This window comes from Ictidomys tridecemlineatus, chromosome 1, assembly GCF_052094955.1.
Source record: "Ictidomys tridecemlineatus isolate mIctTri1 chromosome 1, mIctTri1.hap1, whole genome shotgun sequence".
Classification (NCBI taxonomy): Eukaryota; Metazoa; Chordata; class Mammalia; order Rodentia; family Sciuridae; genus Ictidomys; species Ictidomys tridecemlineatus.
The window spans coordinates 17,726,304-17,741,166 of NC_135477.1; the positions used below are offsets into that span (position 1 = coordinate 17,726,304).

Here is a 14,863-nt window from a genome sequence, read left to right on the forward strand (position 1 = left end):
ATCTAATTTTAATAATACAAGAATAACCATATATTCTGATTTGCTTGAGATTGTTCTGAAACTTGACTATTGGCCCAGAATAACTACTGATAGTACCTCCTTCCCTTTCCATTTGAAAAGTGTCCCATTTTACACACTTACTACCCATACTTATTAAGAAAAAAAAAAAAAGCCATGCTGAATTCTATAAGCTAAAACTTAAGACTCTAATATACACGGCTTAGAAATAACAGATGTAAAACAAAAGATTAGAACAAAAATTATCACAGAAGAACTAGATAACCTGATGCAGAAGAGTTTATCTTTTAAATGACAGATTCAACAGAAAAATTAGAAACGTGCAATTATAATTTTTAGCTCATTCCAATTGTATCACCCACCTTTTAATATAGTAATAAATTAATATTTTTTACCTCTGACACGTTTTAAAATCTAATAGTGTTTTCATGAAGTTCATAAATTATTTAGCATTTCCACCTTCTTTCGGTATGAAATAATCATCTGGAATTTAGGAAGTAATAACTTCCCACAAAAGGAGGACTATTTGATATCACTATTGCCGTTTTACTGCTTCAGATTAGCAATGAGCAACATTTAGATCAACAGTTTTACAATTCTCTGACCATCTCATTTACTAAGCATCAGAGACTAAACATAATTTCCTTAGAAGAAAGTATAATTTTTAGATATGCCAATTAGTCCCATTGCAATTTCAGAAAAAATTAGCTCATAAGTAATCATTCAACAACATCCCTTATTATTTTCAAACTATAAATATTGAATATCTAGATTTTGCAATGACATCCTAAAAATCCATTCTAGTTTCAGCAGAAGTAATTAAATTAATGGGTTAAATTAATGGGCTCTTACAAGGTGGCATCCATAGAGAAGACATGTTTTATGTGTCTTAATTTTTTTTTAATAACTCCTCAGCTATACACTATTTACATGTAACACCACTTCTACATGTAAGATTGGGATAATTTTAAACTTTGCACTTCTAGTATAGATTTACATAAACAAAGGTGGGAGAAACAAACTGCCTTAAAATTATAACTATTTTCATTCTGAGAAACAACCATATTTTTCCAAGAAAAGACATTAGGTTACTACCTTTAAAGTTCAAGTTCCATCACTCTAATATATAAACATACTTGGATATGAAATTTCAAAAAAACCACACATACACACAAGCTCTAGGTAGAGCTGTAATAAACAAATTCCTTTTATAAACAAAATTTTAACTGAAAAGCCACAGTAGATGGAAAAAAGAAAGGATATTACTTGGTAAAATCCAGTGACATCTACAATAGTTTTACAGCACATTTAAGCATTCTAGGGTTTTATATCTTCACCTGCCTTCCATTTTTTAGTTGTTCCTTATAAAATTGTCAATTATGAACACAGGTTTGACCTCAAACCTAGTCCTGAATTTGAGTGCCTATAAGAGCAAAACAGCCCAAATCTCTATCTTAATATCATAATTAAAAAAAAAAAATTTGGGGGGGTCTGGAACGTAATGTCTATCTAAATGGGAAAAAAAGCAGCAATATGTAATTATATAATACTTATTCATTATGTGGGAAGTGTTTTTATTTTTTTTTGGATGATACCCAGAATGCACTTACTTTGTGAATTTCCTCAATTAAACTGACTTGGACCAATACTACCAAAAGTTAAGAGTACTACATAAGGGGCACACATTTACAATTCTGCTAGTCTTAAAGGCAGTAAAGCAAAAGAAAATGTATCAAATATACATGCATGCCTTACATAACTTCCATTGAGCTACCAATGGCTTCTGTGCGATATTCCTCTTTTCCAAAACCATATTACTATCAAGAAAGAAAAGATGAGATTAAAAGAAATGGTACTGAACTGAATTGTTTGAAGCCAGTGCCCCATACATGGGGAAAAGTGCATTTAGTTCAGCAGCAATACAGCACAGTGTGAAGATATTGTGCTTAGACAGATATTTTAGAACTGAAAGATGTACAAGGCAAGTCAAGATATAAAACCATAGTACACTGTTAAATAACCTTGAAACGTACATATATTGCAGTTTTCAAAGAAAGACATTCATTTCATTGTACAAGGATAGGGAGAAATCCTTAAAGTTACCTATTGTAGTTTATGATATAATAAATACATATCTATATAGCATTGTATATACATATATAGAATGTGTTTATGTGTAATTTATTTACTTGCCAATTTTTTCTGTTTTTGTGGATCTGCGACTTTTAGGAATGAAAAAAAAAAAATCCCAAAACAAAAACTCCTTTTCACTACAAATATCTGTTCCCCTAAACTTCAGAAAACATTTAAAACAGGAAAGGTCTCAAGATCCTCCCCTTACTCAAAGACTCATTTCAGATATTTTGCTTCACAAACTCATAAAGGAATCAAAATTAAAGGAATTATAGATCTTTGTATAATTTCACTTTGCCAGTTGTTTCAACGAGCAAATATCTTTTAATATTTATACTAACTGATGCAAATTCTTTAACAGAGAATAAAACTCTATTTGACTGATTATAACAGAGCAAATCAAAAACAACAACAACAAAAATCCAGTGATTTACTCTGACTGTAAACAATATATAAAAATTTAAATCTCAAATTTCAAAATAAGTTAAAGAAAAATTCTACCTTCAGGGCCTATTTCACTATAAAGATCTCATAATTGGTAATGGGGAAATGTATACGAAAAGTTGCAACAAAATCGTTTGCCCATTATTTTTCCTAAGATAAACATATCTAACTATACTACTCCTGTCCCTTAAATTTAATAACTTCATAATTTGTTGGCAAATTTTTAAGCAAACTGGCATATCAGATTACAAACAGAAAAACATCAATTTCAGCAAAGAAAACTTATAAGCCTTTTGTACAGAATTTTAAAAAATCTAAATGGCTATAATTCCTCTATTAGCAGAAACACATAATGCAGTCTTTATAAATCTGCCATATATATCAATATCTACATAAATAGATACAGATATAGATATGAAACATTAATGGCAGTCTATTTTGAACAGTGTGTGGGACCAGCAGATTTTTTTGTATCAGACCATGGCACGATATGGACCCTGCATTTTTAAGAACTGAATGATGAAAGAAGGTCCCCCAGCAACAATCTGAGGTGGAAGGTGACTGAGTGGACAGTTCTCAATACTCATGATTGAAAGTTTGCTGCAGAGAGCCAGCTCAAAGGGAAGGCTATGAAGGTTAGGGTTGTCATTCAAATACAATTCTTCTAGGTTTTCCAGTGTACCTGTTTAAAAAAAAAAAATAAGTAACTTAAAACTAGTTACTATTACAAAAGTTCAAGTAGGAACATCCTAGGCATTATATATATTTCCTACTCTTCTCTCTGTTTTAAAACTCTTAGAACCATGGATCTCAAACTTCATTGCATATTAAAATCAGCTGGGGAGATTTTTTTTAAAAAACCCCGATGACCAGGTCACACTCCATTATCAATGTAATCTGAACCTCCTCTTTTATGGTTGGTTTTTAAACTTAGTTTTTTGAAAATGCTCTAACTTCAGAGAATCTCTCTGGGACAGCTTGGCATGCACGCGTGTATGAGTGTGTGTGTATTAAACTCTAGAAAAGAGATTATTATATATTCAGTGTCTATGTAATCACAATTCCGTTATAGACAATGTTATAATTGCTCATAATACATTGAGAAATTATTATTCATTTCTCATAAAACGTTTTTGTTTTTGTTACTTTATAGAAATCTTTCATGAAGAAAGTTACTGCACATTTGACAATAAACCAAAATAAATTCATGCAGTCTTTCAAAAAATTTTCTTAAGACTATCTTAAGATGGTCATACCTTGAAGGCAAACTTCTTAACCAATTTAATGAGGCCAGCTGAGTAAAAATAAGAATTTAAGTAGAAAGTTGCTTCATGCGTTTTCAACTTTAAACATCAAAATATGGATTCATAGTAACTATTTATTAAGCAGTAAAAATAACAGCTAGCAGGTAATGAATTTCTTTTACACATAAAATATTACCCCTCTTTAGAACAACCCTATATGAAATAACTATTATGCTTATTTTACAGGTAAGAAGATTGAGGATTTGAGTTTGTGTAGATTATCCAAAGTCACAAAACTAGGAAGTGCCAGAGTCAGATTTTTAAATTGCCTATCATCTCCAAAATTCTTAACTACTAATCTATAATGCTTCTGGGGCAATACACTTTTGAAGGCAGAATAATATACATAGAATTATTAAGAACTCAGTTATTTACTAGGTGACCTTAATTAGCTCTGTGTAAAACAGTATTACAACTTGCACTATAAAAAATTCAAGGTGGTCATGATAATTATATGAAATAGTGCATATAAAAAGACTTGGCAAAATTCCAATATACACCCAAATATTGATATGAATCAAACATTAATATTAATCCTAAAGCTTCATAAAGAAATGTTCTTTTGCTACAAGAATTACTAATTTGATTCAAATCTATGCGATTTTTTTTCAAATTTAGAAAAGACAAAATAATTCTGCTAAACTGAGATGACATAAAATCCATTGGAAATAGAGATGTACTAAAACATTCTCAAATGTAGTATTAATTCTAACACCCCCTAAGGAAACAAACAACATCAAACAACCCACTAACACTAACCATTGGTACTCCACAAAAAACTCAACTTACAAAAACAAATTTATCTGAAATATTGTTTGAAAGTATAACAACAAATTACTAGTAGAGTTAATAATCCATAGGGTTCTTACCAATTTCCTCAGGAAGATGAGTAAGTAGGTTCTCTCCAAGGCCTAGATGTGTGAGATTGGTAAGGTGACCAATGCCTCTGGGAAGAGTGGTCAACTGGTTGTTTGTCAAGACTAATTTCTAAAAAATTAACAATAAAAATAGTTATATACACATTTTCTACAACTGATATAAATTTAAAATAATACCTCTACAAAAGAATAAAATAGGGAAATTAAATCAGGTGAGTAAATTAAATTATAGGATTCTCTTTCAAAAAAATATCATTTGTTAGGACAAATGCAGATTACACAAATTTAAAACTCAGCCCTAATCCTGTAACAGAACTATCTATCTGGTTTAAGAATTAGAAAAACGAATTCCAAAAAACTATAATCATACAACTATAAGGCCACTAGCATGATTTACCTGTAAATCTTTAAGATAAGCAATTTCATTTGGCAAAGATTCTAATTTGTTCTCCTCTAGATCCAACTCTCTTAACTTCCTAAGGTTTCCAAGACCATGGGGAAGCTTCTTCAGAAGATTGTTTGATAATATTAGAACCTACAGAGAAATAATTGACAGTTTGACAACACATGAAATGGAATTTTATATACATACATATATACTTCTTTACCATTGTGTGGCTTAAAATTTATAAGAAATGCTAATTTTCTAAACAGTGAATATTATAGGTAGGTAACATTTGATTAAATAACATTCAATTTAGTATCCTAAAAATTTTTAAAGCCCACTAGTTATTGGAAATTTTTTAAATGTCAAATTCAAAGTGAAAAAGAAATGTCATTATAACTAAATCACAAAAATAAAAAATAGTTACAAATGTCTTAACAAACCATCTGTTGCAAATGATCACTTAAGAAGGTAGCAACTGACTTACAATCAACCCACTGCTGTTATCATTCATGGTATTTACTACATTTCAAGGCATTCTAAAAGATATAAAGGGGGGGGAAGGGGAGGCTGAGGAAGATGGTCCTTGTTTTGAAAGAAATTATAAACTACCAGAAGAGTAGGAGACAGTAATGAAAATTGGAGGTGGGGAGATGGAACAAACACTAAGAAAGACTTTCAAAAGATTCTAGCTAATTTTTTATATCCTCTTATTTTACCCATGCTTTCAACCACACAACACTGTTTCACCTTACTAAATTAAACAGGAATTTTAAAAAACATGATACAGGAAAAAATTTAAAACAGTGTAAGTACTATTAATAAGCTTTACTAATGAAAACTTTAGGGACTTAGAGGCAGAAGCAATCATCCTCGACTGAGGAGGTGACAATGAGATGGACTTTAACCATGGGAAAGAATTTTAAAAGAAAAAAGAGGATGAGGAGGGAATTTGAGATGCTAGAAACAACTGGACTAAACAGACAGGAAAATTTCTAACAAATAGCAGGTGAGTGATTTAGGATGGAAATTAGGTCAGAATCATAGATGAAAAGGTTCTAAAAGCCTATCTGAAGTATCCATAATTATTTTGGTAAACAACAGTACAGTTTTTATTCAGTAGTATTAAACTTAACTAATTAATCCAATGCCTGCCTCATCATCCTAACAGAGTCATATGTTTAAGAGAGTTCTTATTATGATCATTTTAATTATGATCTTCACTCAAAGAGAAATTGTTAACTTGAAACTATCTAAGTGAGGTAACTGTGGAAGAGACCAAGAAGTTTTAAATGTTCATTAGTACTCACTCACCTCAAGAGAAACAAGTCCAGATACATCCTCAGGGATCTTTGTGAGCTGATTAGTGGCTAAATTCAATTCTACCATGCTGGTCCAAGTTCCAAAGTCCAAAGGAAGTGATGTTAACTGATTGTCCTGGCAAAGACAAAAAGCAGCATTCCATATGGAACCATTAAAACAAAGCTCCATATGTACTTTCTTTTGGGAAAGAAGACAATTTTTAAACAGAAGCCTTATTCTCCTTTTTGATATCAGGGAGGAAAAAATAAAAAAGGCAGTAACAAAAGCAACAAGCTTCCAAGATTTTTTTTGGTACAGTAAGTATGCTTTTGCTTTGAGTTTAAAGAGGAAGTTTGCTTCCTATGTGAATATTAATAATGGAAATACAAAAATACTATACAGAGAAACCACTGGAGATTTCAAAAACAATAGTGATACATTTGATGTTTTCTTTATTTCACAATAATGTACAGAAACCACTCAAAAAAAAAAACAATGAATGTTCAAATTAAATATGAGCACAATGAAAGAAGATACATATTATGGTCCAAAAGGAAACCCAGATGAGCTCAGGAATTGAAGAGATGCTGAATAGTAAAGCAGAAGATAGGATACATTCATCACTAAATAATAAAAACATGACCTTTTTCCTGCTTGCACTTTATTTATTTTAAATCAGGGATTGAAACCAGGGGCACTTAACCGCTGAGCCACATCCCCAACCCCTTTTTGTATTCTAATAGAGACAGGGTCTCACTGAATTGCTATGGCTGGCTTTCAATTTACAATACTCTCATCTCAGCCTCTTAAACTGATGGAATTACAGGCGTGTAGCCCATACCTGGCACATATTCACTTTTAAGATGCCCTTTCATCAATAACAACTCTAAATAAACTATTACACTGGTAAAGGGAAAGGGTGATAACACCTTTGTCCCAGTTGGGTATCAATATGCCAATATGTTAAGCTCTTGGTCTTGAAATTATTTTACGTTCTTTTGTTAATGTATATTTAAAAATTGTTCTGCAATACTCATGGATTACTTGTCTCATTTTACACAGAATCATCAATATGAAGAATCCCAATTAGTGAACATATATTTGAAAATCAAGTTTTTGTTTTGTAACACTGAAATTTATTAAAAATATTTAACATCCATCTTTGCCCAGACTACCAAAAGGTACAATGTAACAAAGTATTTTCCTTAAAAAGGATTTACTTTGGGAAAATAAATGTTATATGAGAAAGAAAACATCAAGCTTCATTTTTATTTCTTCAAGAGAAAGCTGTGTTAAACATTTATAAAGTTTGAATAACAAGGCGAAGTGCTGTACAAAGTTGTTTTTTTTTTAAATTGTTGATGAACCTTTATTTTTTTTTATTAATTTACTTATGTGGGATGCTGAGAATCAAACCCATTGCTTCACACATGCCAGGCAAGCGCTCTACCACTGAGCCTATTTTACTGAAAACAAGAAGCCTTTCCAAGCTAACATATTGTAATAATGTCAAATTCATAAAAATGTACAATCAAATGCAAAGACTAGTGAATATCTAGACCACTATGTTCTAAAACTATTACTATAAAATGCACACACAAAATTAATGATGTTTACCACCATATTACTATTACTGCATATATTAATTATGTAGCCATATTAAAATTTTTTATTGAGGTAAGATTTTTAATTTACACTGCTTCAGTCATTATATACTTCCAAAGAATTATCATAAAAGATACATACTATATTTATGACTAAGTATAGACAGAATCAAGAAATTGTAAATTTAAATTATAAAGAACAATAATTATGTTGAATGGTTCATCAAGGACAAAAAGATGTAGCATGATATGATATAAAAAACTGTCTACCTAAAATTGGAAAATCTAGGTTCCTGAATTCCTACGTCAGCCATGAATTAGTTATGTGGCCAAATATGCTGTCTTCTCTGTGTGCAAAGTTTATTACAAATTAAATTATTGGACTAGATAAATCACCATTTCTTTACCTCTTTCACAATAAATTATTACTCATGTGAGATCCATTCACTGTATAGAGAATATAGATAAGCAAAAATAAACTACAGATCACCCATAAGTAATTCTGATATCCAAAGACATTTTAGATATATTAAATATCTAAGTATTCAATATGTAATTAAGCATATGAAAAACAGCTTTAAAAACTACGGAAAGAATTTTTTTTTTTTTACATGCTATAACTTCCTAATGCTTAATAAACTAATAATATTGTAACTAGTACTTAATATTCTTCTATATAAGAGTATCAGCTCCACAGTATTCCACTTTAAAAAAATTAAATCCATAATAGTAGTAATAAGTTGGTGCCTTTAAAAATGTTCTGCAATAAACATACCTACAACCATGTTCATTATTATTTCTTGAGGACTAATTCCTAAGGGTATACACAATTGTGAGACTGTTTTATCTGATTTAAAAACTGTCCCAAAATATCCTTTGTTATTTTGTTATAAGGTGAAAGGACACATTATCCATACCAATAGAGAAAATAGAAATATCAAATGCATTTGTAACACCTCCTGTCCTCTGATACAGCTTACCTTCATATTCAGCTTACTTAATACTTTTGCTCTAGAGAAAATTCCAAATGGGATTTTATTGATTCGATTGTGTTCCATGTTGAGGGAATAGATGGTAGAAAACTGAGATGGACCACCCACTGGATACAATTGGAAGCAATTTCTAGCTAAGGTCAAGCTATTCAGTTTCACAAGACTGGATAAAAGACTCTGTAAAAAAACAAAATAAGCATAAATACATAGAACTGAAACAAACTTAATTTGAATAGCACAGCAAATTCCAAACACAAATACTTCAAAGGGCCTTGGAGGTAAGGACCCATAGAGACCAGTTAGGCTTGTTCTAAGACACTTCAGTCACTAGTGAGTTCTAACACGCTGTCGCCTTGCCTTGTAGAAATGTGTAGAAAAAGCCCCCCCTCCCCGCCCCCGCTATTGTTTGGATTCAGTTTATTTAAAACACTTTATGACATAAAGAATGCATTTGTGAGTGAGAAGTACCAAGGGTGGCTAGTCTGAGACTGCTTAGAAGTTTTAGTTTAAAATAGACAGTTATGGTTTGAGTTCTGGCTCTGCCACTGAATGTAACCAATCCTATCTAGGTTTTAGTTATATACCTCTCTCTAAATTAGTATTAAGATTAACATCATTCCTGGCACAGAGTAAATCATTATTCGATAATTTAATGGTTCTTTTAAGGAATACTAAATAAGATGATTATACTTCCTGATATTATACAACACATTCCTTTTTTATATGGTAAATTTGAGGGGAATACAAGTATCTATTAAACAAGTACTTACCACATAACCTCATCTCTTCCTAGTTTAGTTTCCCACTACATAAAAAGAGTGCTAAGTGTATAAATATAAAAGAATCTCTGCCATTAAGAACATTAAACTTTTTAGAAGGAATTAGAAAATAATGCACAACTGGTATATCATCAATAATAAATTATACAGAACAGGTTCTAATTATTTAAGCTGGATCAAGGAAGAGCAGCATTAGTATCCCATGGAAGACTGTTAGAAATGGAACTCTGATCCCACTCCCACAGAATTAATAAGCATTATAACAAAATTCTATGCTGACTTGTATGCTAATATTTAGGAAACACTGGTATTGGTTATTCAAATAGTTTTGAATTCTGGCCTTATCTTTTAATAGCTTGTGGCGTAGAGCAAACTAATTTTTTTTCTTCTTTTCTCCATTTTTCAGTAGTGGGAAATACCAGGGGTGCTCCACCTCTGGGCTATATCCTTGGCCCTTTTTAAAAAAAAATTGAGACAGGGTTTCACTAAATTGCCCAGGCTGGTCTTGAACTTGTGACCCTACCTCAGAATCCTCTTATCAAAAATAAAAAGAGGCTAATATTTCCATGCCTGAGGAATGTGGTAGTGCTTTTAAAAAAAAAGAGGAGGGAAAAAATAAAACAAGATTTATAATTACCAGGGATTAGGTGGAAGGAGGGAACAAATAGGCAGCACACAGAGGACATTTAGGCAGTGAATTTCCTTAATATTATAATGGTGGATATGTTGTTATAAATTTGTTTCAATGGATGTAATCTACAATGCCAAGAGTGTACTCTAATGTAAGCTATGAACTTTGTGAGACTATAATATATCCAGATAGATTCATAAACTGTGATTTTAACAAAGGTATGAAGCCTGGTGGGTGATGTTTATAATGGGGAATGCTATGCATATGTGGGGACAGGGAAGATATGGAAGACCACCAGTTTTTCAAATGTAAAACTGCTTTTTAAAAAAATTTTAACTTAAATTATAGAAAAATATGGATGGAAATGGAGAACATCATGCTAAGTGAAAAATATGCCAGTCTCAGAAAATTAAGAGTCTAATGTTCTCTTTCATATGTGGAAGCTACAGGAAAATAAGGAAATGAAGGAAGGGAAGATTAGTTATCAAAAAGATAAAGAAAAAATTAGCAGAGTAGAACGTGAACCAGAGGAAGAAAGGTGGGAAGAGAGGAAACGCAAATGAATTTTTAAAAAAATCATGCTATATGCATATATAAACATAACACAGGGATTTGCAACTTTATGAATAAGTAGAAAGAATCAATCAAAAATAAACAAGTTGATGAGCAAAAGGAAGATCACTAGCCTACAAGGAGGAGAATGGGAGAGGGAGGATGGGAAGGCAAAAAGGGAGGAACCTGAACTAAAATCAAGTTCTATGCATGTATGATTTTGTCAACATTAACCCAACTACTACATATAACTATAATGCTCTAACTACAACAACAACAACAAACCCAAAACATTTAAATAAACACACACACACACACACACACACACACATTTAAATTTTCCACTTTTTGAATTTCTACGTAGACCCAGTCTTTATATTTAGGCATATTCATATGTTAAAAGCAGTGACTCTTACTTAAGCTCACAAATCACATCCAAAGAGAATCTCAACAAAAACTAGTAAATGTGCTAATTGCTTACCCTGTTATGGATACAGGTCATCCATTAGAAAAGAGGGATGACATTAAACAACAGAACCTCCCTTATTTTGACCAACTAAATTATTACTATCACAGAAAGACAAAAATCCAGATATTCTGGTTCTCAGGGCTGTATCTGATATCTGTGGATTTTTTCCTTATCCCAGTTAACCTGCTAACAGAAGTACTCTTTTGTCACAGGTAAGATACCGTCATAACAGTCTTAATGAACTAATATAGCCTAGAAATTGCAATTGTGGGAAACTCATTTCCTCACCACCCACTAGTACTAGAGATTGAACTCAGGGGCACTCTGACCACGCAACTACATCCTCAGTCCTTTTTATTTTTTTATTTTGACATAAAATATTATTCAATTCCCCATGCTGTCCTCAAACATGCAATCTTCCTTTCTCAGTTTCTACAGTAGTTAGGATTATAAGCAAGCACCACTTTGCCTGGTAGAACTCATCTTTAAACCCTGGCCAAGCTGTTTTATGAAAATGCAGATACCCAAATTAAAACTAACACACACACACACACACACACACACACACACACACACTCACTCACTCTCTCTCTCCCCCCATTCCTTTAATAAAGAAAGTGAGTTTATATAAATTAGTTGATATAAATTCTACTGCCTTCATCTGTCCAAATGTTTCTTCATATTTTAAGCTTAAATATGAAACACACAGAGAAAAATGAGCAAGTCAAAACATTGTAGGGCCACTTACATAAGACATTTTTAATTGAGAGAGGGAAAGACTTCTCAAAAGCTCTATCAATTATTGAGTCCACAATTCGATTTGTTAAAACTATTGTTTATTGCTTGAATAAACATAAGCAAACATTTGAGTGAAATTCTCTTTCATTGTTGAGAAAGACAATTTAAAAAGAGTGTTCTATCTTACCCAATCAATACCAAGGCAAAATAAATGAAATTTTTTAAAAATATAAACAACATAACCCAAGTTAAAAGTAATGTTTTAAAAAATGACAGATTTTGGTGACTGTCACATACCAAAGACTTCAATATTACTGCATCATTAGGGTAATAATTTAGGTCACATGAGAGGTGCAACTAATATTAATTTTAATAATAAGTAGTATATTCTATCAAGATCATTCTTGCCATTTATCATCTTGCTATAGTACCTTTTTATAAGGAACTGGGAAGGGTAGATGAGTTTTAAAACTAGCCATACAGTTTTTTTTTTAAGAATTTTTACTGTTAATGTCCAAAATGATATGAGAAAGATTTTCATAGTGCTACAGGGGTCTACAGCACACTAATTTTCCTTCCGATTTTTGCCTTCTCCATATTTAAAAAATTGTTTCCCTATATCCTTTCTTTACTCTTTGGAATTTTTATCTTAGTGGTAGCTATACAGCATACTTGTTATTTAAACAATCTCAGTCATCAAATTATTTACCCAGCTATTCAGAATTTCCCCGAGTTCTCTTGAAGGCTTATTTTAATCAATTCATGTTTTCTAATCTATTTCTTACCTCTGGTAAAGTAGAAATGTTATTGTTCTCTAAATTTAATTCTTCAAGCGCACTGCATTTTGCTAGTGATCTGGGTATTGCTGACAGTCTATTGTATCTCAGACCAAGACGATTTAAACTGGACAGGTTTCCTGTAAATAGAAAAGGAATTTATTTTGTTGAAAATATAATAAACCTCTTTACTGTCACAGGCTAGTGATCGGATTACAATTTTTTTATCTTCTAGAACTAGGGAACTTGTATTAGAGAAATAATGAAATATGCAGCTATAATTTTTAAGTAACCTATTAGAAAGTATTGGCACCCTTTAATAATCTAATCTTCAGATTGAATTTGTAACAAGTAGTTACAGAGGTTGACCATCTTTAATGTGAAAATATGAAATGATAGAATCAGAAACTTTCTGAGCACCATACACAAATACATCTGTATTAAAGAAATCTAAGCAAATCCTGCTTGAGCAAATATTAGCCATTAATGAATAAATATAAAAGTGTTTGCTTTTCCAGGCATTTTCCAGTTTTACTCTCAAGACAAGAACACACATAAGCTACTTAAATGAATATGACGACATCGACTATCATAAGAGATTCAAATCCAATTAAACTTACCAAATAACATATATGTATATGTATATATATATAAGTTTTTTGATACAAATGTTGCTATGACATTCTTACACAGGCCAGGTTAAAATGCCAGATGCTGCATTTACTTTTAAATTTTCTTTTCCAGTGTTAGAAAATATAGAAATGACGTCTGATCTGTACGTCACACTTAAATTTTTAGTAACAAATATTTTGTGAGCTTTCAATTTTCAGAACCTTCTAGTGTCTGTCCATTTCTTTCTTTTTGGTTGGATCATTTTTCAAAAAGTTGTTAAATTTTCTTTTTGACGCTTATATTGCTTATATAAATTGATAGCATAAATTAAGCATTTAAGAGGACAATCATTATGCCTCGTAACCCTAATCTACTTTTCATCTCTTTCCCTCTTGCTGATTAAAGTTATATGAAAATGATTAATTGGTGTTTTACTCTCTACATTTTCTAAGAATTAGTCATTAACAATAATTAAAAAAAAAAACCTCTCATGAGTCTATACTATAAGTCAACTATAATGCAGAAAAACTCAGCAATCATTTCAATTCTTCCAAGTATAACTATAGTTAGGCTCACTGATACTTCAACAGTTAGAAAACTGGGCCAAAAGCATGCTGGTTCCTATTAAATAAGATTCCAACATCCATAAAATAGAATAAAAAAGCAACAATAAAACTACCACTTAGAAAAGATTATTTTGTCTTTAAAGTATTTTCTAAATTAACTAAGGAAATTCACTAGCATCTTTCTGGTCACTCTGGTACACTGTATTCATTTTGAAGGAGGGACAGGAATGAAAGGTTTGGGTGACTTTCCAAAGCTCCAGAGAATTTAGAGGTTAGTAATACAGACAAAAATATTTACTACTGCTTTCACTGCATTATGACACTGAACACAGTAAAAGTTGGATTGACAAAAAGTAAAATAACCTATGACTTAATATGTTAAATTGTGTGTATATTAGCAAAAGTGGGAACAATCTAAATGTTCAACAGAAAAAGAATACTTAAATTGAAGGCATCACAATAGAAAAAACAAAGTGTTATATTACGTATGTGACAATGGGGAAGTTGTTAACATTTCTGAATCTGTTTTCTCATCCACAAAGTAGAGATAATGCTGAATCCCTGAAACGGCTGCTCTAAGGTCACACACAATTGGGATAAGATACTTAGTACCATGACTGACATGACAGATATTAAATGCAAATCATTATTTTATGTATGTCTATATGATTTTTGCGATA

General features: G+C 31.4%; 1 protein-coding gene across 8 annotated transcripts in view; it reads right to left on the bottom strand.

Moving 5' to 3' along the window:
- Nucleotides 1-1,195: 1,195 nt before the first annotated feature.
- The window catches only part of Shoc2 (SHOC2 leucine rich repeat scaffold protein), an 86,190-nt gene continuing 72,522 nt past the window's right edge, over nucleotides 1,196-14,863 (bottom strand). For all 8 annotated transcript variants that reach the window (XM_005320671.5, XM_078050355.1, XM_078050568.1 and 5 more), the window contains 6 exons: nucleotides 13,015-13,145; nucleotides 9,049-9,237; nucleotides 6,477-6,599; nucleotides 5,175-5,312; nucleotides 4,769-4,886; nucleotides 1,196-3,277 (listed from right to left, as the gene is read on the bottom strand). In XM_005320671.5, the coding sequence (XP_005320728.1) occupies nucleotides 3,069-3,277; nucleotides 4,769-4,886; nucleotides 5,175-5,312; nucleotides 6,477-6,599; nucleotides 9,049-9,237; nucleotides 13,015-13,145 (908 nt within the window). In that variant the 3' untranslated portion in view covers nucleotides 1,196-3,068. The remainder of the gene's footprint in view (nucleotides 3,278-4,768; nucleotides 4,887-5,174; nucleotides 5,313-6,476; nucleotides 6,600-9,048; nucleotides 9,238-13,014; nucleotides 13,146-14,863) is intronic.